Source organism: Rhineura floridana, chromosome 3 (genome assembly GCF_030035675.1).
Source record: "Rhineura floridana isolate rRhiFlo1 chromosome 3, rRhiFlo1.hap2, whole genome shotgun sequence".
Classification (NCBI taxonomy): Eukaryota; Metazoa; Chordata; class Lepidosauria; order Squamata; family Rhineuridae; genus Rhineura; species Rhineura floridana.
In genome coordinates this window covers 97,183,710-97,210,569 of record NC_084482.1, presented here as the reverse complement: position 1 = coordinate 97,210,569, position 26,860 = coordinate 97,183,710, and the positions used below count along the sequence as shown (strand labels likewise).

The window sequence follows — 26,860 nt, the reverse complement described above, 5'->3', positions numbered from 1 at the left end:
ATTTGAACGCAGCCCAAACAAAAAACTCTGATAAGAAAAAAAGGCTGCAGTTTCTGGCCTCTGTTAACAGGGAGTGTGCAATATTTGGAAATGTCTATTTGAGTCATTTGTCCTTTTTAAATAAACTTGCTTAAATTCATTATCAACTGGTGATATAAGTGCACCTTAAATTATTGCGTTAATGTGTACTTTGCTGTGTTAACTTCCCATAAACATAGCTTACTGGTAGCTTTCTCAACACAGTATTAACTAGAGTGTTAACTCTGGTTTGGTGACTCTTTGCGGTGTTTTTTTAAAAAAATGTTTCCTCCATCTTCACACTATGCCACATCTCTTCCTTGAAAATCAGCCTTCACCAGCCTCATAGATCCATATGGAAAATGCACAAACCATTTTGCGGGGGACCTTCCAGCTAAAAACATGTATAAACTGATTTCGTGATGGGCTGATCAGAGTTACAGTCTAAAACATCTGGAGGACACCAGGTTGGGAAAGTCTGTGCGTCAACCAATGTTCTGGAGTTCTGGCTTCCTCGAACTTGAAAGAAAGGTTATTAGTTAATCTGGCTGCCCAAGTCAGATTATTTGGTAGATCTTCAACAGCATGGGCATCATACTCTTCTTGCCTTCTCTCCCAGCGCTTTTTCTGATGGAGCCCTAAGCTATAAGTGCCAAGTACATAGCAACACCGTGAAATTAACTTAATTCAGTACAGTGCACATTCTCTGTGTTCAGTCCTAACAGCGAAAGAAAATACCTTGTTTCTCTTGTAAGGGCTTAATCACTCTACCAGTAAACCAATCCCACATTATGTGATACAATCAAAGAACTTAAATAATATTGATATCAAAACAACTCAAGATACCGTTTTAGATTTTGATTTACTGTGAGCAAAACAAACCTTTGGAAGCAACAGAACATTTTTTTTACACTAGAAGCACACTTCTTTTTACACCTAGGGAGTGGATATATTTTTCTTATTCAGATTCACTTGTCCTCCATGCACCAGGAGAAGGACTGGTGGTATTCACTGGTAGAGCACATGCTCTACATGCAGAAAGTCCCAGGTTTAATCCCCAGTATTAGCAGGTTATGCAGGAAAATACCAGTGTCTGAAACCCTAGAAAGCTGCTGCCAGTCAGTATAGACATTACTGGTCTAGACAGACCAGTGGTATTAGGCAACTTCCTGTTTTCCCATATTCAGCCTGGTCTGCCTTCTGATTCTCTTTGAGAATTTCTATAATTAATTTCAGAATGAGGCATACACAGTTCCTTCCATTTCATGCTATCTTACCACCTGTTCCAGGTAAGGCACACCCATGAGTAATTAATGCCAGAAAAGCTAGGCCAGTTTTTTAGTTTCACCCCAGTCCAAGTAAAGAGATTCTCATCCAAATGCTTGTCAAGGGACTGACTGCAGAAAGTTATTTATGCAACTCCAGCATTCTGTTAGGGAGGAACAGCAGGATATAAATTGAATGAATGACCATTCAGTGTGTTGTATCATATATATTGTAAACCGCCCAGAGAGCTTTGGCTATGGGGTGGTATATAAATAAAATTAAATAAATAAATAAATAAATAACCTAAACTTCTAAAAAAATAGACTCAGGATGTGAGGGATTGAATTCTGAGCTTTTTTTTTTTACCTTTAAATGTTTAGATAAAAGAGGAAATGTTCTGAACTTTCTCCTTTCACATACCTTTCACGTATTCTCTTCCTCATGAAAATGTGAGACCAGTCTTGCCTTTCTGGCACGCTGTTTCTGATTGATCTGTTTTTCCTTATATGCCTCAGCGGGGCCTATAGAAGAGCTCTAATTTAACTGCTATTGAATAAAAGCAAAGCGGTGTGTTACTGTATATAATTGTTCCCTGTGTATGGTTTACCTGTAAGGGAAAAAAGATAGCAAATGAATGGTAGGAATAGGAAGCCATATTAGGACTATACTGAGCATGTGCAGCACTCTTTATAGAAATCCAAACTGAATGAATGGCAGAAAACTAACACATTGATGTTGCTCTGGAACCAGAACCAGGTAACTCAGAACCACCCTCCCCAAATTGGAATGGTATTTTTGAGGGAAAGGGATTTCAGACATTTCTCTATGCACAATATTGTGTCCATTAGTGACAAGCAGTCTTTATTACTTGGACATTAACTATATTATCCCTGATTAGGCACCACAGCAGATCAGTCCATATTAGAATCCCCAAATTAGATTTCTGATAGTAGATATCAATGGACTGTAAAGAACAGGTTCTATATCTGCACTGGCAGAAATTTGTTGATTGTGTGCAGAAGCAATCTGTGTATTAGAAATTGTACTCAAATGTGTTCCCCTTCCATATGAGAAGCGCATTGTATTATCAAGATTGGGTCATCATAGAAGGCATGTAAAATGTACTTTTAATTAAAATCACCTCAATGTAAATTCAGTTTTTCATTTCTCAATTTAGTTCTGATCTATCTGATTTATTGTGAGGGGGTTGGGTGGTTTTCTCATCTTACTAGCATTCCATTTGGAGTGGAAGAGACAACACTAACTCTTCTTCCTTGTGATCCATTGAATAAAGTACTCATTTGGGTTTCCAGCATGCAAGACTAATTTACTCATGAATGTAAACAGGAAATCACTTCCATGATGCACATAGCATCACATCAAACTGAAACAAAGTTGTGGATGTTGTTTAGGAACATAAAAATACAAACAACTGCATGAAGTGAGATGGCCTTGGTAGTTTGGAATGCTAATAATGAATGCAGCAAAGAAAGAAGCTTGCCAGTCAGGTAAACACCGAACAGGGGTCATGGAGATGCCTGACACTTGTGTTTGCGTGCATGCAGATAAATGCCTCAAGCCTTGGAACAATTTTCCAGAGTTCCCAGTACTTCCCCTCAGAGCTTGGAAAAGTTACTTTTTTGAACTACAACTCCCATCAGCCCAATCCAGTGGCCATGCTGGCTGAGGTTGATGGGAGTTCTAGTTCAAAAAAGTAACTTTTCCAAGCTCTGCCCTTTAGACTTCCTTCTGATGTCATGAAAAGTTTCCAAGCGCCCGTTATTGTTACATCATGCCTTAAGTGTGTGTATCTGTCTGTGTTATGGTTTCCTGTTTCTTGATGAGTTATCCGGTTCTGTCTTGCAGCCCTCAGAATCCAAGTCCAACATCACCCCTTTCACCGTCCTGGCCTATGTTCTCTGCACCATCCAGCCCTATGCCCACCTCCTCTACGTCCAGCGACTCATCCCCCATCAGGTCTGTTGCAGGTTTGAGGGTTTTGTTTTGCTTGCTTACATTGCTGCCATCATATTTTAAGTTTACTAGCTTCTTTTTCCCTGTCTTGCTTCCTCACTGTGGCCCAGCTTCTTTTCCTTACTAGATTGTCCCAGCCCCTCAGCTGCCTTCAGACATCAGGAGAGGAAACTTTTAAACATTCCATGACCCCCAGAGGAGCAGTGGGTTGAGCGCCTAAACATTGCCTTTCTTAGCTTTCCAGTTATCACACCTGAAGTTCCACACATTTTTGGAGAATTCTCTTCAATTGTGGTTGACTTTGTTTTATTTTTGCCAAATTGCTGGACTTGCTTGATACTTGCTAAAACCATTTCTGCAGCACGTAAGCTTTCATTACCATTCCCCAGTTATGAAGAACTGCAGATAAAAAGGCATTCTGTATTTTTTAAACCTGGCATTTGACTACAGTCCAGCTTCCCTTTCTTTCAGATTCTGCTGTGTCGGTGAAAATACAGGGTTTGGGTGGAGGGCAGGTTGTGATATTTATGACCTGAGATACATCAAATATGTGTAAATATATATTGACTGTTTGCAGACATTCAAAAACTAATTGACCTCAATTCAGACTCATTAAGCCAAAGAGATGGAAGCAGTTACAAAAGGTCAATAGTATTACACTCTTCTTTGCTTTCCAAGCACAGTCCTATACATGTCTACTCGGTTCAATGGGGCTTACTCCCAGGTAAGAGTGTCCATTCCTCTGATTATGTGCAGAATGCAATTTACTACTAAGCAGCCACAGATACCTCTGTGGATCAGGGGCAGAGTTCCCAGGCAGCCTTGGAACCTGGCATCAGTCATAGGAAATTAATCATTGTATGCAACAACAAAAAGGCAACACCCATCCTTGCTCTGCAACACAATATAACGAAGACTCCTGTACAGCCTTGGAACATATGCAGCTCTTTCAGATTGGTGCTAAGCAATGAAGTTGTGATGTGTTAAAATTCTCCAGGAATTAACCCTGAACAGGAGCTCTCTATAATCAGCTAATAATCTTCTTCTTCTTTGTCTCTCTCTCCCCCCCCCCATCCCTTTCTTTTAACAGGGATGTGTGGCAGACGTATTAGTTTATTAAAAGTGTGCAGAAAGGATGCATGCATTCTGCCCAGAGTACAGTAATTCTAACTGGAAGCTACCCACAAGCCTTATTATCAGCAAACTCAAATTCCCCCATAAGATAGCAATGTTACATTTTGTTTTTGATGCAAGGCTACATCTGGTGTAACATAATCGGAACTGTATCATTCTGAGGGTGGGGGTTGCGAGGGAATCTCTCACTCTTCTATAAACTATACAAGGTCACATGGGCAAAACTTGACTGAGTGCTTTCCTGGCCACGTGCCATGCTCAGAGGCAAAAAAAATTAAAAGACTGATCAGAAAGATCTAGGGCTCATTAATGTCCTTGATAATCCTTGATAATGAAGGGCACTGCAGCACAGAAGAAGGGCACTGCAGCACCATGCACTGAGAGTAAAGCAAAGTAAAGCAACTGGAAGTCCAAAAAATGAACTAGGCAGCAGCAATTTATTTTGCAAAGCTGCTATTGTAACTTGTATTAATTACCATAGAATGCACTGTCTTCCCCTGGGATCCCCATCCCCCCAGGGTGTTCCTATACAGTTTTAGGATTTCCTGAATAGCTGGAACTCGGCTGTTTTCTTTCTTGTCTGTCAAACGGTGTTTCTTCTCATTGTCTCCTCGTCTCAGTGATGTACGGTATAGGTTATGAACTAGCTCCCTAAACTGTGTTAAATGTCTTGTGGCGGTTCTCCCCCTTTTTGTTGTCTTTCCTTGTGGTGCTCTGCAAATCTAGACAGACCATTCGGTCCAACATGTTGCTTTGATAGAGCACATAAGCCACAATTGGTAACAGTGGCATAAGTAAAATTTTGGATTCTAAACACTTGTGGGGAGAGAGAGGGGAATGACGAGGACCTTTATGGGACAGAGCTCAGTCAAAATTGAAATGCAAGGTTCACATTTGTTAATGTCATAACACAAACCTATTTAAAAAGTTTTAAAAACCTAATTAAAAAGGTTTTCATGTGTAATGTTTCTGCATTGTGTTTGTTGCTTCAAGATATTATTTTGGATCATTACCTTACTGTTAATATCGTCTTCAAATATGAATCCTAAATCGAATACCCTTTTGTTGGTGGGTAGATTCTATTAGAGATTTTGTGGGATGAGGAAGAAATTCTGTATAAATGTTTCTTTTCTTCCTGGATGTAAATGTTTGAACAGGAAAGGGGGTGGGGAGCCTGCAATGAACACAGGTCCTTTACAGACTAGATTTTTCTGTCAAATGTTATATTCAGTAAAATGCCTGCTGTTGAAAACTAGGTATGCTTCTGAAATTCCCTCCTTCTGAATGTTACTTCCCAATTTTTAGACTTTGAGTGATCTGGACTAACCAGGTGGGTTAGTCTTCTTTCATTCCTTAAGTTTGGATTTAAAGACTTTGTTAAAGATCACTGTGCATGCTCAGTATGCAGTTTCCTCTTCCTACTGTTTATTCACAATATTGTTTTTCTCTGCAGATATGCCATGTGTTTGAGTGGTTGTATGCACTGAAACATCAGGTTTCATATTTAATCAATGGGAAACTGCAGCAGTTAAGTTTAAGGCTCTTGACCATCCTTGAAAATTCATACAAAGAAAAAGGATCACTAATTAGTGTCAGAAAAAGACTAGGCTTGTTTCATAGCTTAAATCTCAGTTCAGATAATCTAAGGAGCAACCTAGATGTGATGTTAACCTGCATTAAAAAAAATTTAAAAAGCAAATAGCATCCACTGGAAGTGATAATTATTTTGATCACTGTAGGGAAGGAAGGGGGAATTTAACCATATTGTCTCATGCTATAGTGATGAAAATCTTTCCTCCAAAGATATTATTTGCATTAGAAATAAATCCCCCATTGGATTTCCTTACTTCATTTATTTATTTATTTATCTATACCCCACTCTTCAGCCAAGAAGGCTTCCAGAGTAGCGTACATAAATCAGTTAATACAAGACAGTCCCTACCCACAGGCTTACCATTGAAAAAACACAATACACAAGGGGAAAGGGCAGGGAGGGAAGAGGAAAAAAGCAAATTCAGGCACCAGTTCTTAAATTCTTAAAGCTCGATGATGGCAGTTCCCAAGGTGTTTTTCTCATCTGATCCCCTCAGGGCAAGATGGTTCTTCAGAAACTCCAGTGATGGCAGCTAGGGGAGGGCCCCCCATTAGCTCCCACATTGTTTCTGCTTTTCCTCTGCTCTCCTCAGGGTTGGCTAAAACTCTTGATAGATAATTAGCTGGAGATTCTTTTCAGCTAAAGTTAATAGGCAAGTATTGTTAGCTGCTTTAACAAACTTCTGTTGCAGATCTCCTGATCTGAGTTTTCTGGCATTAATTACACTACTGTCCAGGTGATCTGTTTTTCCCTTTATGCATTTACAAGCAGAGAATTTTCAAAGACTGAAAAGGAGCTAAAATTTAACAACTGTACTTTTCACTAATAGTAAAAAAAAGTTCTGTATTAGTGCACATATGCATATGGATAATCTGCAAGGAGAAAAAATATTACAGTTCCTTCAATTGGTTTTTGTTGTGTCACCAAATTCCAAAATTAATAAATGTTAAGGAATTTAAAGGGAAAATTGAAAATGGGTGGAGTAAAGTGTGGAACACTTGTCAGTCCATGGAAAACTAAGAAAATTAGTCCATACTTATTAAAAAACAATAAAGCCTTTGTGCCCTGAACTGCCCAGCCATCCTTTAAAACATAGGTTTAGTTATTCTGGTGAAGAGAGAATTATTTCTGGGCCTGTAAGCAAAAGGGCATTCAGTACTGGGTTAGGGCCTGCCTCCAGTGACTGAAAAGGCAAGGCTAAAAGGGAGGCAGGGTATTTATGAAGCCCTTCTGGTACTCCAAGTGGCGGGGGGGGGGGATAAAAGCAGAAATTGCAAACAGACAGCTTTGTTCCCCAAGGCAGCAGAAGCCAACTTTCAGCCATTCCAGTTTTCCCTGTGTGTTAACTTCTCTGGCTACGTTGGCCGGAAATGATCAGAGAATCTGAAAGCTGCTTGAATTTTTTTAAAGTGGTTTATAAATGTAATAAATAAATCTGTGAGCTAGATACTTATCAGGTGCTACCCTCTCACATCAGGGAACAACTGGAATTCATTTTGTGTCAATTCAGTCATAACAATTGAGAAGAGTTTTTTCTGCCTTTCCAGCTTCTTGAGAAGACCATTCCTCTATGAATACCCATTCAACATACTCATCATCATAAAGGGTCTCAATTATGAGAAGAGTGTAGCTGTCAAACCCTCCCATGCTAGAAGGCAAAACCAAATACTCAGCCTTTGTTTCATGGCTTTAAAACCCTTATTCACCACTTTCACAAAGCCTACGCTAAGGCCAAACTCTGTTTCTGTTTATACAGCTGCTATGACTCACCAAGTTGCCACAGCTCCACCAATCACAGTGCCTCATCCAGGCACCATCTCTGTCACTCCAGCTCTTAAGACTGGGAGAAGTCCAAGAGCTGTTGCAACAGTAACAGTCGACTGCTGTAGGACAAGGAGCATCGATGGGGAACACATGTCTCATTCTTCTACTCCTTCCCGTAGGGAAAGGGATCACTAAGAGCATGCCTAGGACTCAAACTAGCAGCCACTGCTCCAGACTGCCTGAGCTTTATTTCTCAAGCTCCTGTAACATTTGGGTTAGCAGGGCTGCAATTAAGGCACGGAGGTTCCACAGCAGGTAAATCAGGATGGAAAAAGTTCCTCAGAGTTAGAAGTTTGCAATCCACTGTTTAAGCACATGGAATTCTGGAACTGAGCTAGAGAAAAATTACCGACAAATCCTCAGTTCAAATGTTTTACTGTGCCAAGGAAATATTGCTAGCAGAGTCTGACTACATCACCCTCAACTAGGAACCAGGCCTCTGGTTAACATATCTTATCAGCAATTCACAAAAAATATTTCCAGCTGACGCTGTAGAGTTGATCCCCCTTTTTCTATCTCTAATTCATTTTTCAAACTTCTCCAAAACCCTCTGACATAGTATTGCTCAGTCTCATAGGGCAGCCATGTGCATGCCTTGATCCCAAATGCTGCAGTAATGTTCTCAGCAAAAAATCTGAAATAAAGAAATATGGCTTTGGAAAGGAAATGATCTCCATGCCCCCCCCCAGCACTCACTCTCTCTATATATATATCTATATTCACTAATAGGCAAAAATCCTTGCGGTTTAAGAATGTACCTATAGCCCACAGATATTTCTATCAAATTTTAAAAAGCAGGGAAATTGAGTGGCTATAATGAATGCACCAGGGGAGCAGGAGACCTGATCTCCTTTCTGAGATACTGGACTGCCCTACAAATTTGTCAAAATGCAAACACAATTTGGGTTGGTCTTTCACAGTCCAATCCACTTGCTGTGTAGCTTGGAAGAATTTGGTAACGTGCCTCTGAGCATATGGTGAGTGGTGGCAACACCTGCCATCTTGAAAGATAGGGAATTATATTTTTGTATGTTTGTTGCTGTTCTTACTTTGCTTCTTTTCTGTGTTACTACTGTTTCTACAGAGATTCTAACGTAGAAAATTATATTTCTCTCATTATTCATCTTAGAAATCTGTGTCAAAATTATTTTTATTAATTTCAAAGCTTTTTTATTGGTCAATGTGATATGGTGAAGATAGCCTTTTGTGTTTCAAACTGGATGTTATGCTCTATTTCTATTTTGGGTGCATTAACAGTTGAATCTGAAACTGCAGTTGGATATAAAATCGGACATTACAATATGTTGCTACTTAGGCAAAGACTCTAGCTGTTGGAAAAAACTTCGCCTGCCCAAGATACATATTTTCAGCCTGCTAAAGACCATAATGCTGGGAAAAACAGAAGGGAGTAGGAAAAGAGGAAGGCCAAACAAGAGATTGATTGATTCCATAAAGGAAGCCACAGACCTGAATTTACAAGATCTGAACAGGGTGGTCCATGACAGATGCCCTTGGAGGTCGCTGATTCATAGGGTCGCCATAAGCCGTAATCGACTTGAAGGCACATAACAACAACAACAATGCTTAAACTTCTCCACTTAAGGAAAGGTGGGCATGGTCAATTAAAAACATAGACCACACCTAGAAATTTGCTAGAATATATTTCACCTCCCACTGTTTTTTGGGGGGGCAAATTGAGACACTTCTCATGTCTACTGGAAACTATTCTGCAGAATAGTCAGTACCATTATTCCACAATTGTTTTTGGAGCTTTTTTTTAGTGTTGCAAAGTGTTGCTGTACTTCACATATTCACAGAAACAGAAGCAAAAGAAAATTATTTCCTATAGGAAACTTCACTAAAATTGCAAAATAAATCAAACATATTTAAAGTGACTATCTGAACTATTATTAACTGTTTTAATATTGTTGCTTCCTCCTTGCTAAAACAAGATCAGCACAGCACATGTCTTGTTTCTATTATTTGGGCTGATTTCAGGTGCTGGCACCACTCACCATATGGTCAGAGGCACATGTTACCAAATTCTTCCAAGCTGCAAAGGAAGTTGATTGGACTGTGAAAGATCAATTGTGTTTGCATATTGACAAATTTGCAGGGCAGTCCAATATCTCAGAAAGGAGTTCAGGTCTCCTGCTCCCCTGGTGCATTCGCTATAGCTGCCCAATTTCCCTGATTTTTAAAGTGTGATAGAAATATCTGTTGGCAAACCGCAAGGTTACTTGCCTATTAGTGAATTTCTCTGCTTTTTAATCCGGCAGGTAAGAAATGGGATCCTGTGCAAGTTTCCTGAGAATGGAATGATCATTTGCATGTTTATTGAGTTCAGTGGGAATTACTGCCCTGCAATCATGCTTAGGATAGGTGAAACTGACCATGGGGAGGGAGATCTGGAGTGAGCAGGGGAGCAGAAAAAAGGAAGAGGGGAGGGGAGAAAGAAGGGAGAAGGGAGAAGAGAGGGGAAGGAGGGGAAAGGCAGGTGTGATCATTTGCATGCCTATTGAGTTCAATGGGATTTACTCCTGTGCAATCATGGCTAGGATAGGTAAAACTGACCACGGGGAGGAGGAGGGGGAGGGGAGAACAGAGGGAAAGAAAAAGGGGAGAGGGGAGCAGAAGGAGTAGGAGGGAGAAGGAGGGGATTTGGAAGGGGAGGGGGAGGGTGAAGGAAAGGGGAGGGGTGAAGGAAAGGGGAGGGGAGGGGCAAAAGGGGGTGATGGGAGGAAGGAGGGGAGGGCAGGTTTGATCATTTGCATGCTTATTGAGTTCAATGGGATTTACTCCTATGCAATCATGCTTGAAAATAAATTGGACTGCCTCCAATTCGATTCTGACTTATGACAACCCCATGAATATGGTTTTCATGGTAAGTGGTATTCAGAGGTGGTTTACCATTGCCTTCCTCTGAGGCTGAGAAGCAGTGACTTGCCCAAGGGCACCCAGTGAGTTTCATGGCTATGTGGGGATTTGAACCCTGGTCTTCCAGGTTGTAGTCCTAGGATAGGGAAGACTGACCATGGGAGGGGAGGGAAAGGAGGGGATTGGAAAGGGAGGGGAAAGGAGGGGTGGAGGAAGGGGGAGGAGGTGGGAAAGGAGGGAGGAAGAAGAGAGGGCAGGTTTGATCATTTGCATGCTTTTTGAGTTCAGTGGGATTTAGTCCTGTGCAATCATGCTTAGGATAGGTGAAACTGACTTTGGGGAGGGGCGGGGGGAGGAGGTGGGCAGGAAGGGGAGGGGGAGGGAAGGAAATTGGGTGGGTGGGCACTGGGCAGAGGGGAGGCCCCTTTCCTTTCCAAAAGGAAAACACTGAACAATATCATTGCTTTTAAGCGTTTCCCCCACCTTTTTATTCTACAGCAAGCACATGTAGCCTCCCACCCAAATTTAAACTAAAGTTCTCCCTGGCCACATCCACACCAGTCCTTTATTTCACTTTAGACAGTCATGGCTTCTCCCAAAGAATCCTGGGAAGTGTAGTTAGTGAAGGGCGCTGAGAGTTGCTAGGAGATGCCCTATTCCCCTCACAGAGCTTCAATTAGAGCAGCAAACTGTTAAACCACTCTGGCCACTGGAGCTGTGTCAGGGGAATAGGAGTCTCCTCTCAGCACCCTTCACAAACTACACTTCCCAGGATTCTTTGGGGGTAGCCATGACTGTCTCAAGTGAAATCAAAGTCTGGTGTGGGTGTGGCCCCCTGATTAGGCAAGCCCAGCAGCTGTGGGTTTGGCTTTTAGAACACTGACAGTTTATTCTTATTGAGGATGCCCAATATTATCATTCAGTTCAATGCAACATTTCTTAAATTAATTAAAAATCAGCCAGGCATTTTTTTTAACTTTTAAACTGCAGAAGATGAAGGTCAGAGTATGGGGCAAGGTTAGTGATAGGATTATAGGTACTCTGTGAACATGGCTGATTTTTAATTAATTTCAACAGAATATTAGAACTCTTGACAGAAAATAGTCTGAAAGGGTTCTGGTTTTTCTCTCTCTCTTTTTAGACTTTGAATTCTCGATTCTCTCTGACTGTTTTGTGTATCACCATGATAATTTAGAGGGTTGTTAAGGAAGCGTTTCTGAGTTTAGGACTATAAGTTTTGTAAGGTTTTGTTTTGAAATGAGCTTATGGGAAGCATCAGAATGGCATGGGGGTATTTTCAATTTAACATTGCGGAATGCAAAAAATCCATGCTGACTATAGAATACAGCCACTCTCGTGGCTGTGTAATCTCTCTCTCTCTCTCTCTCTCTCTCTCTCTCTCTGTGTGTGTGTGTGTGTCTGTGTCTGTGTGTCTCTGTGTGTGTGTGTGTGTGTGTGTGTGTGTGTGTGTGTGTGTGTGTGTGTGTGTGTGTGCGTGCCTCGTGTTACCTTGGGTTTTTTTTCTCTTTGACCTTTTTACCTCCACATTTTGCCATGTGACAGTTTTTATGAATTTTTACTGAAAATGTTTTGGAAATGCTTAAGTCTGCAAACACAAACATGTAGTAAACTTACTTTGTACTGATTATTTTGTTGTTATTTTCACAGTTCACCATTCCGCAAAGCCAGAGCATTATATGCTTGCAAAGCTGAACATGACTCAGAGCTCTCCTTCACTGCAGGTACCATATTTGATAATGGTGAGTATCCACATGTGGTCAGTCCTACATAAGGATGGTATCCGTTGGCCAGTGCTGGTTCAATACTAATCTGAATCCAATAGGGAGAGAGCTGATGGAGCATTTGAGATGGGAAAATGGGGGGTGATGAGCAGGAAATATCTCAATATGCCTAATTTCTTGATGTGAAAATTTGGAAAGCTCCAGCAAAATCCATATTTTTAGCACAAGTAACTTAACTGCAGAGTGTTGGTTCAGTGTATGCTCAGGAGTTTTCAAATTTAACGGAATTGATAATTAAATACCAGAGATGCCAGGAGCAGCCAGTTAGTCCAGCCTGAGTAGGTGAGCAACATCTTGTCTTTCCATGTCTAGCAATGAGTCTGTTGGTGAGGAGTAAAAGACTTCTTGAAAATTTTGAAACGGCAGGATGGCAAACTAGGTGTAGCTGTGGGGTTTAGGACTCTAAGGTCAAGTGATGAAGAATGCCATGCTCAGGAGATTGGCGAGAAGAAATGGCAATAATTTAATATTTTTGTAAAAAAGAAATGCTGAAGAAGAGAAGGAAGACATTTAATGAGATGGCAAGTTTCAGATAGAATCCTTGGGATTCTTGGTTGTGTACTTGACTGCTCTCCCATGACTCTCGGGCATATAGAAAAGCAATACAAATGGAGAAAGGCTGTTTATATTAAGCAAACAGTGGTTGTCAGATTTTAAAAAATCAAATGGATTCAGGGAGATCTGAATAATATTCATTGAATATGGTATGCTTTCCTTTAAAAAAAAACCCAAATATTAGTTGCTGTGGCAAATTGTATTTTATAATTGCTATATTAATAGAAAACACTTTCAAAACAGTTTTTAACTAGACGAATGTCATGTGAATTGAAGCAGATTTTTTTTTTTTTATTTAGGTGTTTTGCATTATTTAACATACAGGAATTTTCAACCTTGTGCTGTCTTGCATGTGAGTTAGTAAGGCAAACCAGCTCCATAAGTCTGCTTCTCATTAGTCAGACTGAGTATATCTAGCAAAAGAGACCTGCCACCTCTTTTTCTGCATGCCCCGAACTATGCTGTCTTTGACAAGGGACAACACAAGGTCTATGAGAATCAGCTGTCTCTGGCCAGGAGGACAGAAGTCAGTTGCTCATATTTTCCACAGCAGTTTAGTGGTAATAACTGCTCTCTTTCTTTTTGTTTTATTTGGGTAAATCATTATAGATAGAAGTAACTGGCAATTTTCCTCCAAGGTGTTTGAAAAGGTCTACTTTGGCATGTGTGAAAGGCAATGTACAGTGTCTATTAATGTAGGTCTCTATTTTTTCCAAAAACAAAGCTTCAACTCAGGCATGGTCATTTTGCCAGTGAGCTAAGTGAGAGTAGAACTCTGTCCAGATTTGCTTAGGAGAAGGAACACCTATAGCTCACTGGCAGACCATGTGCTTTGCAAGCAGAAAGAAGATGCTAGGTTCAGTTCCTGGCATCGCCAGGTCAGGCTGGAAATGTCCCCTGCCTGAAACCCTGTCAGTGTAGACAGAGTTAAGCTCGATAGGCCTTATGACCTGAATCAGCAGAAGGCAACTTCCTATGTTCCTACTTTTGGAAAGGAGAAACTTGGTATGAGTGGAAATGAGGAAATGCTGAGGGCTAAAGTATTGGTGGTGTTAGTAGCAAAAGTCTCCATTCTTGAAAATATCAGCTACTGTGATCTTAGGATGCTTTTGTTGCAATCCTGTTCACAGCTAAGCTGCTTAAATCTCACTTTGAATATTAGTGATACAGTATACATGTGGGTATAAATATTAGCAATAAATAAATAAAAATCAAGGAAACCAAAATGGCAGTTTAAGTGTTACTATTTTATTGTATTTATTTAGGCAACTTTCTATCCCATCCCCATAATGGTGCACAATATAAATTTAAAGAAAACCATCACATTTAAAAATATTCACAACAAATCATGCTATGAATTCCCTGGCTGAATTTTCATAGTGCCCAAGAATTAATCCTGTGCAAAAATGTGGTAGATTATTTAAAAAATAATATTCAAAACACCTTACAAAAATCATGAAATACATCACATAATAAAACATTATTATAACATATTACAGTAAAAACAGTTCAGATTGCCAAAATCAATTTTGTATGTTAAAACCAAAAGCAGGATAAAACAATTCAGTGAAAAAAGAGGAAGGCCGAACCCACAACAAAAGATTGGTGAAATATAAAGGCCTTGGCAAAATGGAAATGTGCTGCCTTCAAGTCAATTCCGACTTATGGCGACTCTGTGAATAGGGTTTTCATGGTAAGCGGTATTCCGAGGGGGTTGACCATTGCCTTCCTTGGAGGCTGAGAGGCAGTGACTGGCACTTCACCTGAAACTTGAGAGAGAAATGAACAGTAGTACTGCAGTGAAATATTTGCAAACCTCTTTATTTCATGAAATTAAAAGAGCAGAATCTCCTTTCTATTCTTTCAGTTCAATTTAATTTCAGCCTGCTGTTATGATCACAGTAAAGCCTGACTATTCAAAGAGTTGCTTCCCATATTTAAACAACTCTGTAGGGGACTGTATACTTTCAACACTTAATTATATTTCTACCTCATTTACACCTTGTACTTTACTTTAGTTTCTGCTGTTAGCTGTCAGCCATCAAGGACTCCTTAAAAATACTTGCTCCATCTGTTAGTTTGGATATTTGTTCTATGAAATTACTGGCCATGTTCTTCTATGTATCTCCTTAACTACCTTATTAAAAGTTCTTTAAATTAGGCATGCCAAGATCATTCCTACTAATTTGATCAGTCTAATACCTTGTTCCTGTCAAACATTTTACAGAGTTTAATATTTTTTTCCTTCTGCTGAGAATTGCAAAACTTTATTATTGGAGTGGTGGCTTGTGCATGTTGGCACTTAGCACAAGGCTGTGAGCAGGGCCTCTGAAAAAGTGATCAGAGAACAGGAATACAAATGAAAACAGATCCATTAGTGACCGTATCAATTCATAGCTGTTATGAAACCTTCAAATGGGATTATCTGTTAAAGCATCTTTCAGAAACCTGATGCCCTCCAGATGATTTGGAATACAACTCTTATGCTGGCTGAGGCTGATGTAAACTGTAGTCCAAAACATCTGGATGGCACCTCATTGGTGAAAACTGTATTAAAGGATGGAACATTGTAGGAGAGAAGGGTATAGGGGCTAGACCTGGTTCAAAATGATAATGGAAAGTACCATTGCGCAAGCAGGAGCTCCTTGTGCTTATGGATGACCACAACATCATACAACATCATTTCAAAGCCAGTTCAGAATGGGTTGTCAATTTTTCAGCAAAACAGACATAACCCCCCATCTGAGGGTTAATCCTTGTCTCTCTACACTACTAACCCTTCCCAGGATTCAGACAGAATAGAATAAAGAATTGGCAACAAGTTGCTCCATCTCTTTAAATCATTTGCATGTTCTCTCTACATCTTTCTCTGCCTTCCTTGGTATTATTGCAAGCTTTCCCCTGTCCCTCTCATCCTCTTCCTGAGAAGATTAAGTTTACTGCCTGTGGCGGGAGACCTTAAAGCAAAATACTGTCATATATAATACTCACCTGCTGAGAATAATAGCAAGGATTTTCAGATGGCCTTCAGTTGCTTCATCATAAACAGTACCATGTTTTGGCTTAAATATAATAATGGTGAATATGGAAATCCATTGAAAGGATGGTAAAACCAATTGCATTAACCTTTTGAATACAACAATTTAATTGGACTAAGGCTTTGGAAAGAGTTGAGGTCAGGAGACAGAAAAACAGTACAATGCCGAATTAGTCTACAAATATAAAGTATCCACAAAAATTGGATTAATCAGATACACTCCATGGGTATATAATGAAATGAGAGACTGAAGAAAAGATGGAGAGTCAAACAGTCCTGCTCAGGAAATTGCTTTTATCAAAAAGCGGGGCAGTCAAGTCCAGTGTAATAAGGACTGTACAGATATATGGGTGAAAAAAAATCAGCAGTTAGGGCAATAAAAATATAGTTTTTTTTCTCCTTAGAGCAATATATACCTATATTACTCTAAAATTCCAGGGCTTGAAAGTTGACACCTGGGCCTGAAATAGGTTCAGATTGATCAACCCAGACGGCAGTTCTGTACACACTTACCCAGGAGTAAGTCCCATTGAACGCAATGGGACTTAACTTCTGAATACAAATAAAATTTGTACAGCTAATTCTAATACAGTTTTTGTTACTGACACCCTTAGAAGTTTAGACACATGTGTTAAACAGATCCAGCACACATGAGCCCACATAATTTGCCAGCCTGTCTATTTTATATATTTTAAGGGATTACGTAACTTCCATTTTGTTGATATTTTAACATCTTTTCCTAAGATGTGAGTACTGTTTCCTCTTAAAAAGTAAATATGTAGTCCAAGTCTGGGAAAGAAAGTAAGTCAAGACCAACCCAGAGATCTATTATTCCCAAGTGCCTCGTTGTTTTGCTGGTTTAACCATAAGAGGGACTTTGATGATCAGTATCGAAACAAAATGCCATAGTACAGAAAAGTGTAGCTATTCAAATTCTGAAAGTGTACTTACTCCAATGTCATTATGTTTTGACCTGTTTCAGTTCCTGTTTTCCCTGCACATGCCCACATACAATCATGCACACACTTGTCCTCATACACATTAGTGGGCTAGAATAAAATAGAAAAAGATATAGAGTATGAATAAGTAAAAGCAACCTTTATACTAACAATTCTAATAAAGTCACAATTAGGTTGCTGTTTGTATAATAACTATTGTGTCACATTTTGCAAACATTTTTACATAACCTATCAATCGGGGTGCAAAGGAAAGAATGAAATGAGATACCTTCCATGGATGCTGACTTGAGTTCCTTGAGCAAATGGCACAATTAAACAAGAATGAAAAGAAAACCCCAATAGATGACCTCTCATCTATTGTCATAAAATCATGGACATATTTACTCAGATGACTTTGTTTCATTCAGCTAAACGATCCCAGATTTGGAATGAAATATTAGTTTATCTTCCTTAATACTTACAGTGGAATCCAACATTGCCTGCACATTCAACAGGAGTTCACCATCCTCTCCTCCTCCCTGCAGCTTCCCATACCCTCATAAATCTTCTCCAGAGGTCTCCCACATCTTCAAAATCTGCTCTGGAGGGTTGGGGGACCTCTGGAGCAGATTTATGGGGGTATGGGAAGCTGCAGGGAGGAGGAGAGGATGGTAAACGTCTGTTGCATGTGCAGGCAACATAGCTGGAAGGAAAGGCAGGTGAAGCCCCACTTATGCATGGACAGCACCAGAGCTTGGAAGATTACTTTTAAAAAGTAATAAATTACAGTTACATGGCCCAAGAAAGTAGTAATTACCATTACAATTACAACTGCTCTAAAGTAACTGATTACTCTTTCTCAAAAGTAATCACTACCATTACATTTCAGTTACTTTTTTAAAAAAACACCTATAAGGTGCTGGCCTTGGCTGCTGCACATCTAAGTAGCCTAAAACAACATTAAAAATAAACACACACAGACAGAGGCAGTAGAATAATTCTTTTTATCCATAAGATAGCAATGGTGGACTCTCCACTGGTAAGGGAGGCGGGGAGGGAGACAGAGGCCGCTACTGAGATGTTTGCACATCAAACCAAGTGCAACCCCTCCACTCAGCCATCCAGCATAATCTCTCTCACTTAACCACCTCCCAGACCGTGCCCTGCCACCAAGGGACATTCACGCAAGCAAACATTTTCCCCTGAGATGCAAAAAAGTTAAAATACTGCCAATGCAGCACAGTAGCCAGAGAGGGTGGTGGAGGCCACTTTGCGTGCCAAAACATGTTGTCATCTTTCACCTCCACAGTTCTTTATCTCCATTCTGCTGCTGCCTCCTTCTCCTCCTTTAACCATGTTCTTGCCCTCTGGCTCCTATTTCTCTCCACTCCATTTTTTAAAACAATTGTTTTCTCCACTCCACCCCATCTCACTCTCCACCTCCTCCCTTGTTGCCTCCTACCCACCCACAGACCATGACGATAATGAAAGTTAAAGAGAAAAGCACAAAAGCAGGACTACAGCTGAACATCAAGAAGACTAAAATAATGACAACAGAAGATTTATGTAACTTTAAAGTTGGCAATGAGGACATTGTACTTGTCAAGGATTATCAATACCTCGGCACAGTCATTAACCAAAACAGAGACAATAGTCAAGAAATCAGAAGAAGGTTAGGACTGGGAGGGCAGCTATGAGAGAACTAGAAAAGGTCCTCAAATGCAAAGATGTATCACTGAACACTAAAGTCAGGATCATTCAGACCATGGTATTCCTGATCTCTGTGGACGGATGTGACAGATGGACAGTGAAAAAAGGGGATAAGAGAAGAATGAACGCATTTGAAATGTGGTGTTGGAGGAGAGCTTTGTGCATACCATGGACTGCGAAAAAGACAACCATTATAACCAAGTGACTTCCTGGAGCTATTATCGCAAATAAATAGTCTGAATGCCAACACTCCCCCTAGGCTCCTAGATCGGAAGCTTAGATTTGTAAGATTGACAGTTTGATTTAACTTCAGTTCACAAAAGCACCAAACATCCAGATAAAAGCTGGCTGCAGGATCCCCAGTTCCAATCTCACTTAATGGTCCTCAATAAGCCATTTGAAATCTGCTATATTAATGAAGCATTATTGCCGGATACCCCAGTATCACCACACACATACATATGCAAAGGCAACGCCCAACCACTTCTTTCAGAATCCGTTACTACCTCAACACTTTCAGTAAGGTAGGAGCCTCCAGACAGAGAACTCATATCTCAGTAGCAGAGGATATCTGTTTCATGTGCTGAGCTTCGAAATTCAATCCCTGACAGTTAAGAGGATCTCAGATGACAAAAATAGCAAAAGCCCTTGGCCTGAGTGGCTGCCAGTCAGAGGCAGTAATACTGGGCTAGATGAGCCACTACTCTGGTTCAGTATAAAGCAGCCTCGTATGTTCAGAAAACGTTCAACTCGAGGCATCTCCTTTCAAATCCACAGAACTTTCCAAACATGATACACCCTACTGAACTTCCTGGGTTTTTACGACCCAAACAAAACATCCATAATTCCTCCATTCAGAATCTGGAGAACAAACAGTCTACCCTATTCATGTGTACTCTGAAGCCAGCCTTATTCCCGATCCATCTGTCCTTGACCATTTGTGGGGAAGAAAGCAAATATTTCACCAGAGAGCAGGAGGGGTTTTTTTTGGGGGGGGGGAGGGTCCAGAGTTCTTTAACAAGAGCATTAAGTTCAATTGGACTTGCTTCCAAACAAGTGTACTTATTTCAGTCACCATGCAGCCCAATCCTATGTATGTTTAGCGAGATCAATGCGTGTGTGTTTAGGCCTGTGCACTAAGTACTGCGAACCAATCCTATGCATTCTAAAAAACGTTTTTGCTCAGAAGTAATCCACCAATTCTTTTTTATGCTCAGAAGTAATCCACCAAATTGACTCCCATATCCAATTTTAGATGGTAAGCTCCTCCAGGCAGGCACCTATCCTGTGCCTTAATATGCAGTGTTGTTACTTTAAAAAAAATGCAGAAAGAGGGGGTGGGGGCAGCAGGGCAAATGAGTGAGTGAGTGAGCGAGCAGAGGGCAAGTGGGGAAAAAGAGGGGTGGGGGCAGCAGGACGAGTGAGCAAGCAGAGGGCAGGCGGGGGAGAGTGGGGTGGGGGTAGGGCGATTGAGCGATTGAGACAGTGGGGAGCACAGGTGGAGGGAGAGAGTGGATGGGGGAGCAGGATGATTGAGTGATTGAGCCAGCAGGGAGGGCAGGTGGGGGGAGAGAGTGGGTGGGGGGCAGGGTGATTGAGCCAGCAGGGAGGGGCAGGTGGGGGAGAGAGTGGGGTGGGGGTAGACTAATTGAACAATTGAGCCAGTGGGGAGGGCAGGCGGGGGAGAGCGGGGATGGGGGGCAGGGCGATTGAGTGATTGAGCCAATGGGGAGGGCAGGCAGCGGGAGAGCAGGGGTGGGGAGCAGGGCGATTGAGAGAGCAGAAGAGAGAGTGGGGGTGGGGGGTAACACACACACATACACCATTGTCACTCACCTCCATTCTGCTGCTGCCTTCTCCATCATCCTTGCCCTGGCTTTCTCCTCCACTGTCCATTTTTTTTCTCTCTGGCGCTCCATGACCCCCTGCCTCTTCACCTCCTCCCTCATGCTTCCTAACACAGAGCACGAGGGAAGAGCAAGGCTGCACAGAAGCCCAGTGTGAAGCACATGTCTTCTGTCCACCAATCACAGGAACAGAAGACTTCTGCTTGCTCCCCCCCAGTAACGTCCAAACGTAACACCAGAGATGTTACGATTGCTGCTAAAAAGTGGGGAAATTACTAGTCATTCTATTACTAGTAAAATGTAATGAAGTTACCTACTCGTTACTTTAAAAAGTAATAAATTACAAGTAACTCGTTATTTCTAATGAGTTACTTCCAAGCTCTGGACAGCACTGGATACAGACCTCACTTTTTTCCCACTTGTTGGAAACTCAAAGATGTTCTTGCATATTCCTATTGCAGCAGCACTGGCTTTCCATCAGAGGAATCCTGATGGAGGTGGCAGTAGGCTTTCAGGATATGTTAAGGATTTCTATGAGGATTTGGCCCACTTATGGGTTTAAGAGTATAATAGATGCTTAAAGGTTACAAACAAGGTGCTGACAAAGTACTTCATTCAAAATAGAAAGTATAGCATCATCTATATTTGTAAGCTAAGCTTTTTCCTCATAAGGCGTGGATGTTGGGGGTACAAAATAGGAGATGGAGCAATAATCTGGGGCTACTAAATATTTATTTATTTATTATTTAAATTATTTTTATCCCTCCCTTCTACCCTATAATAGGGCACTCAGGGTGGCTTACAAAAATAAAATCAAACACGTACATAATAATATTGTAAACAATAAAATCACAAAAACATTAAAATAAATTAAAGTACATAAAATACAATTAAACTACATAAAATACTACACACACACACACACACACATTTATACAAATATATAGGGAGTGGTACTAAAAGGGACTACAAGGGTAAAATTTAACGTAGAAGGCATAAAATCAGTGTCAGGCTCTACCTTCAGTAATTGCGCTAGCACAAGGATTAGCATTAATGCAACAAGACTCTACCCCCCTCCAACACACACTCCACATGGTACCCAAATCTGCTCCAGAAGATTGGGGAAACCTTCAGAATGCACAGGGGGTGCACAGCAGGAGAGTGCTCCTGTTGCACAAGGAAAAATGCTGCTCTGACAGAATGTCAGTGCCACGTTGAATACAATACCTGGTGTTTCAGAATTAATGTGATTTGATTTGTTTTATGTTCCATCCTAAGATTTCAGAGCAGGCAGTGAGTTGAAATTACAAAACCACACCACCCTCATCTCACTCTTGTTCCAGGCCTACTTTGCTGAGTTAATAAGAACTCAAGTTCAAATGTCACCCTTCTGCTGTTACATTTTTCCTTGCAGCAGAGTATATTGTTTGCATTCTTTTGAGGGAGTTTGACCTAATGTCACTCCAAGTAACAAAGAGAGATGCCCATGCTACATTAAACATCTTTTGGGGAGTGTTTATCTGAGGGCATGCTTCATGGTGCTCTGCTGCCCTCATGCTTAATACCTTCTAAGAATTTAAATCAGGAGAGGAAATGCTTTTCCAAAGCTAAGCATAGGAAATCCCATTAATGAGCAAAGCAGAAAGAGAATAAGTGCTTTAATTTTCTTAAGTATTGAAGGTTAGCTTTCCTGCTTCTTTTGTATAAAATCCTTTCACTCCCAAGAGTGGCTTTTACATTATCTGCATAGAAACAGCAATTGCCTCTTGATAATATTTCCTTCCTTTTTTCCTTCCTCCTCCTGTGGGCTAGAATGTATAACCAGGCTTATGTAACCCTGTTGTCATCACGATGGCTTTCGCAAACAGGAATATAGTTTCCTAATGCCTGTTAACTACATAAACATAGAGAGCTAAAAGGGGGGGATAGGGAGGGTAGAGGGAAGGAGATTGTGGGAAAGAATTCTAGGCAAGATAGTCTAGAGGGGAATTATAGACCGAGGAATATGCCACAAGGGAAGGAATTTTAAACCTCAGCACTACAGAATAGGGAAATGTGCAAAAGGGAACAATAAACATTTAGGGTGTTCAGCAAGCGAATGAGAGATGAAGTCTGTGACTTTAACCCCTTAGTCCTCACCTCCTACTAAAGCAAAGCCCAAATGCATATAACTGTGGTGGATCATATCCACTGTTATCCTTACTTCTCCTTCCGTATAATCTGCAGTCACAATTGAGATTGTTAGTTCCATGGAACGGGTCAGTCTCTGTAACACAGTATGAAATCTTTGATGAAGTGCCATTGATATTGATGGCATTGCATTGTTTTTAAGTCCAAAGGAGAAGAAGTATAGTAAGTGTTCAAATTAATCCTTGAAGCAATGTAGCTGAAACTGGTGGATTTATGGCAGGGATTGTATCAGTGATTGCAGCATGTGCGTGGTGGTGGTGGTTGTGTCTCCCACCCTGGCTCCCCAGAAGTGAAAAGGTAGAGGGAGTTGTATCAGAAAATGAATTCCCACAAAGTCTCCTGTCTCTCTGGTTGCATTGATAGCATGAAGTGAAGAGAAGTGTCTGCTAGACTTCTTTGTGTTGTATAGTTTAATCCCTGACTTGTATATTTAGGCTGTGTAACAGCTCATGTTTGACAATATCTAGAAATGTTCATTAATCTTCCTTTCTGTTCACTTGGTGCCATAAGATGAACTGATCATCTAGATCGCTCTCCTGCCTAGCTAGAGATATGGTGGTCCTCCACGTAGCTCTTCTTATGGAAGAAGGGATTCCCTACATATTAGGACCAACTATTGGCATTTCCCCATCTCCCCCCCTCAAGAATACAGAACACTCTTAGAGATGAGGAACACCCTTTCAGGAATGTTCTGCGGTTGAGGAATTCTGTAGAGTTCTAGTTTAGTTTATTAATATATCCTGCTCTTCCATGACAAATAATATCTTACAATAAAAATAAAATACAGTATAACAAAATACATAATTAAACAATTCATCAAACAACAACAAAAATAAACAATAATTAAATTTCAAGATGCAGTAGTAATAAAACTTCAGCAAGAACATCATGAAAACAGTAGGACACTAGTTAAAGCTAGCTGGATTTTTTAAAAAATGTTTTTACCATCCATTTGAAGGTAGGAAGAGAGGGAGCATGGCAAATCTCCACTGGAAAGAAGTTCCATAATTGCAACACCTCTGCCAAAGACACCCTGTCCTTTGTTGCTGCCTGCATGGGATAGAGAGCAAGACCTTCAAGGCCAATCCCAAAGACTGATCAGGTTCATATGTAAGCAGGCAGTTTCACATGGATATCAATCCATACATATACAAGGCTTCAAATGATTAATGCATTATCACATTCAGATTCTGTCTTTGGAAGGTGGGCACTTCTTAGGATTTTGGGAGAGATTTTGAGGGGAGAAGGTGACTCAGAGAGGACACATCCCATTGAGAATGGAACTGCTTTTGTTGATTCCACTGAATGGACTGTCCTTTGTTCACCAAGAGCAGAAGCTGGAATTTTATCTTACCAGTAAATGTTCTGTAATTCTTGGTAGATTCAAGGAATTCTGGTCCATTCTTCAGTAGTGCCCTCGAATATCTGTTACCTGATTTAGGGGTAGAATTAAATGTCTCCTCACTCTTTCTAGATTCTTCCTTATTTAGACATACAGGAAATAGATTTGCTAAGTTGTTCTGTTAGGTTGGAAAGTATTTGGAGACCTACACTGCTCAGGCACAGTCTGGGCATGTGTGGAGCTCCTCTGCTTGGACGAAAACTTAACTGGAGAATTGCCCTGTCTGTCTGTGGCTAAGGGGAGGATCAGCTGCAATAAGCAAACTGTCCTATGGCCACTAGGAGGAGATACACAGGTAAGCCAACATTCTAGTTCTGTTTCAAAGTCTCAGATTTATAGACCTAATAGCCTCCAATTCTCTTTCCAGTTCATCCATCTCAGGAGCCTGGCTGGTTGGAAGGAACCCTGAATGGAAAAACAGGATTGATCCCTGAGAACTATGTGGAGTTCTTATAACTAAGGACACATTCATAAACAACTCTGATGAGCTTTACATGGTATCTATGACAACTGCCGTTTAGAATATTGTAGTTCATTTGTTGTTTGCCACTGTGAAAAGCAAGGTGAAGGACTCTGATACCTGTTCAGATGAATGTTTATGTAAATAATGTATGTTCCTCCTTATGTAATGTATTGTTTGTACAAAGACATTGCAGAAAATGGTGGAGATGAAAGGGGGGAGGAGGAGAAACTTCAGTGGAGATTGTTCTACTCCTCTACCAAAGATGTGTGCCCACTTTCTAAATTGTGTTTTGTTCTAGTTCTTGAGGACAAGATATTTGCAGGATATATGTATAAAAGTAACATGATTACTTGACATAAAACCCCATTTAACTGGAGCTACTTGCCCAACATCACAAAAAAGGATTGCAGGATTGGTCCCTTGGTGCCATATCAGTTGGCATTCAGGGAAGGCTAGCAGAACAAAGTATTGGACCCCTTAAGCTTCCCTCTGGCTGGCAAAAATTAGCATCCAATTTGGTGGGATGAAATCATGTCTATTCCTTTTGTCTTCAGAAGGTGAAAATAATGCTTATATACATCAAACCACTAATGGCTGTCTTCTGCAGAGGTTAGCCATCCTGGACAGGAATCAGTCCATAAATAATTCCTATAATGAGAATCATTACATACACCAAAAACAATGCAGCAGTTGCATTACAGTACTGCTTTTAATTTTTTTAATGTCCAAGCAAGACCAGAAAGTGAATGTTTTCTGCAGTGTGCATAGCAACTGATCCCAGAAAAGCATTAGCAATATGAGGAAAATAATGTTTTGGACCAAAGTTCATGAATACATTTTTGTAACAAAATAGCTAAGAGGGTTCTTCTAACTATAAAATATTTGCAGTCTTTTCAAACAAAAAATTCCTTCCTGGAGGCTTATGTAGACGAATGACTTGCCATCCTTCTGTTATCACTTACCAGCACAGGTTTGTAGAAACAAGTGCCCACAACTTACTGTGCACCTGGGGGTTTCTTCTTTCTTGGATGTGGGCAACTTTTGTCATTCACAACAGCTGCTTTCTGACATGGTGTCTCTTGCTTTGTAGCGTGTTGTGTCTGTGTGTGTCTGTGGTAGTCACTCTTCACCACAGGTGGGGAATCTATAGCTTTAGATCCATTTTTGTGGACTCCAACTCCCTTCATCCTTGGCCATGCTGACAGGCTGATGGGAGTTGGATTCTGACAATTCTAATAACATCTGGAGAGCCACAGGTTCCTCACTCCTGCTCCACACAGTCAACTGTCTTAAAATCTTATATTTATTGTGTAGCCAAGTGAAAAAGCTGAAAAACACACATATAAAATATTAGGATTGGTGTTTTCACCTCTTCATTAACGATGCCTTTCAGTAATGCCTTTCTCAGTGAAATACTTATTTGGGGGCAGATGCATCCTTCTTCTAAATAGCTCTGAAGTTGTTTGCATATTATTCTGCATAGGTGTGAAATTTACACTTAAAAAAATTATATGATTTGAAAGCCAAGCTTTCCAGATATCATGCTTTTTTGCTTTTTTAAAATAGAAAGGTTTGACTGTGTTCAATTGAAATTTAAAAGCTACTTGCAGAAATAGAAATCCTAGCACTTCCTGGTGGATTGTGGTCTCCCCCCCCCTCCAGCTGCTGTACTATCATCCTTCAGTGGCCATAGACTTTTTTTCTGCTGTAAAATGTGTTTTAATTTAATCCTAAATTCTTGAGTGTTCACACTGCTGTATGTTTCATTGACTGTTTTAAATTTGAGATGTAAATATGATGATTTGAAATATTGTGGAGTAAAAGTTTTTATATATTCTGATTTTTAATAGAAGTGTAATAAACTAGGTATTCAGTCACTATTTGGACCTATTTAATAGGAGATGCAAAGGGAAGCACAAATGTACGCACCTTGAGAGAAAATGACTTTTCCTGCCATCCTTAGTAGCTTTTAGACATCTCTTCTTCTTTTGTTAATATTTTTAAGCATCTTTGAAGGAGAGTAGCAGGTGTCTATTCCTGTTTTGTTTTATTCATTTTAAAACTCTAGTGTTTACTGAACAAATAATGTATGTGTGTTGTATGTAGTACACATCTTTTTTTCTTTTATCTGAACATTAAACTGTAGTTAATCTTGAAAATAGCCAGCTGCATGGTTTGGCATTGGCTTGTTTCTAGCAAGCCATAGTAAAGATTAACCACAGTTTGTTG

The 26,860-nt window shown here is 40.4% G+C and overlaps 1 protein-coding gene across 5 annotated transcripts in view; it reads left to right on the top strand.

Moving 5' to 3' along the window:
- The window catches only part of ARHGAP26 (Rho GTPase activating protein 26), a 421,406-nt gene extending 394,934 nt beyond the window's left edge, over window positions 1–26,472 (top strand). For 3 of the 5 annotated variants that reach the window (XM_061616980.1, XM_061616986.1, XM_061616985.1), the window contains exons 21-23: window positions 3,151–3,261; window positions 12,356–12,447; window positions 24,536–26,471. In XM_061616980.1, coding sequence (XP_061472964.1) covers window positions 3,151–3,261; window positions 12,356–12,447; window positions 24,536–24,624 — 292 coding nt within the window. In that variant the 3' untranslated portion in view covers window positions 24,625–26,471. Of the gene's footprint in view, window positions 1–3,150; window positions 3,262–12,355; window positions 12,448–24,535 lie in introns of all 5 variants that reach the window. The other 2 variants (XM_061616981.1, XM_061616982.1) reach the window with 1 other exon arrangement.
- The last annotated feature ends 388 nt before the right edge of the window (window positions 26,473–26,860 follow it).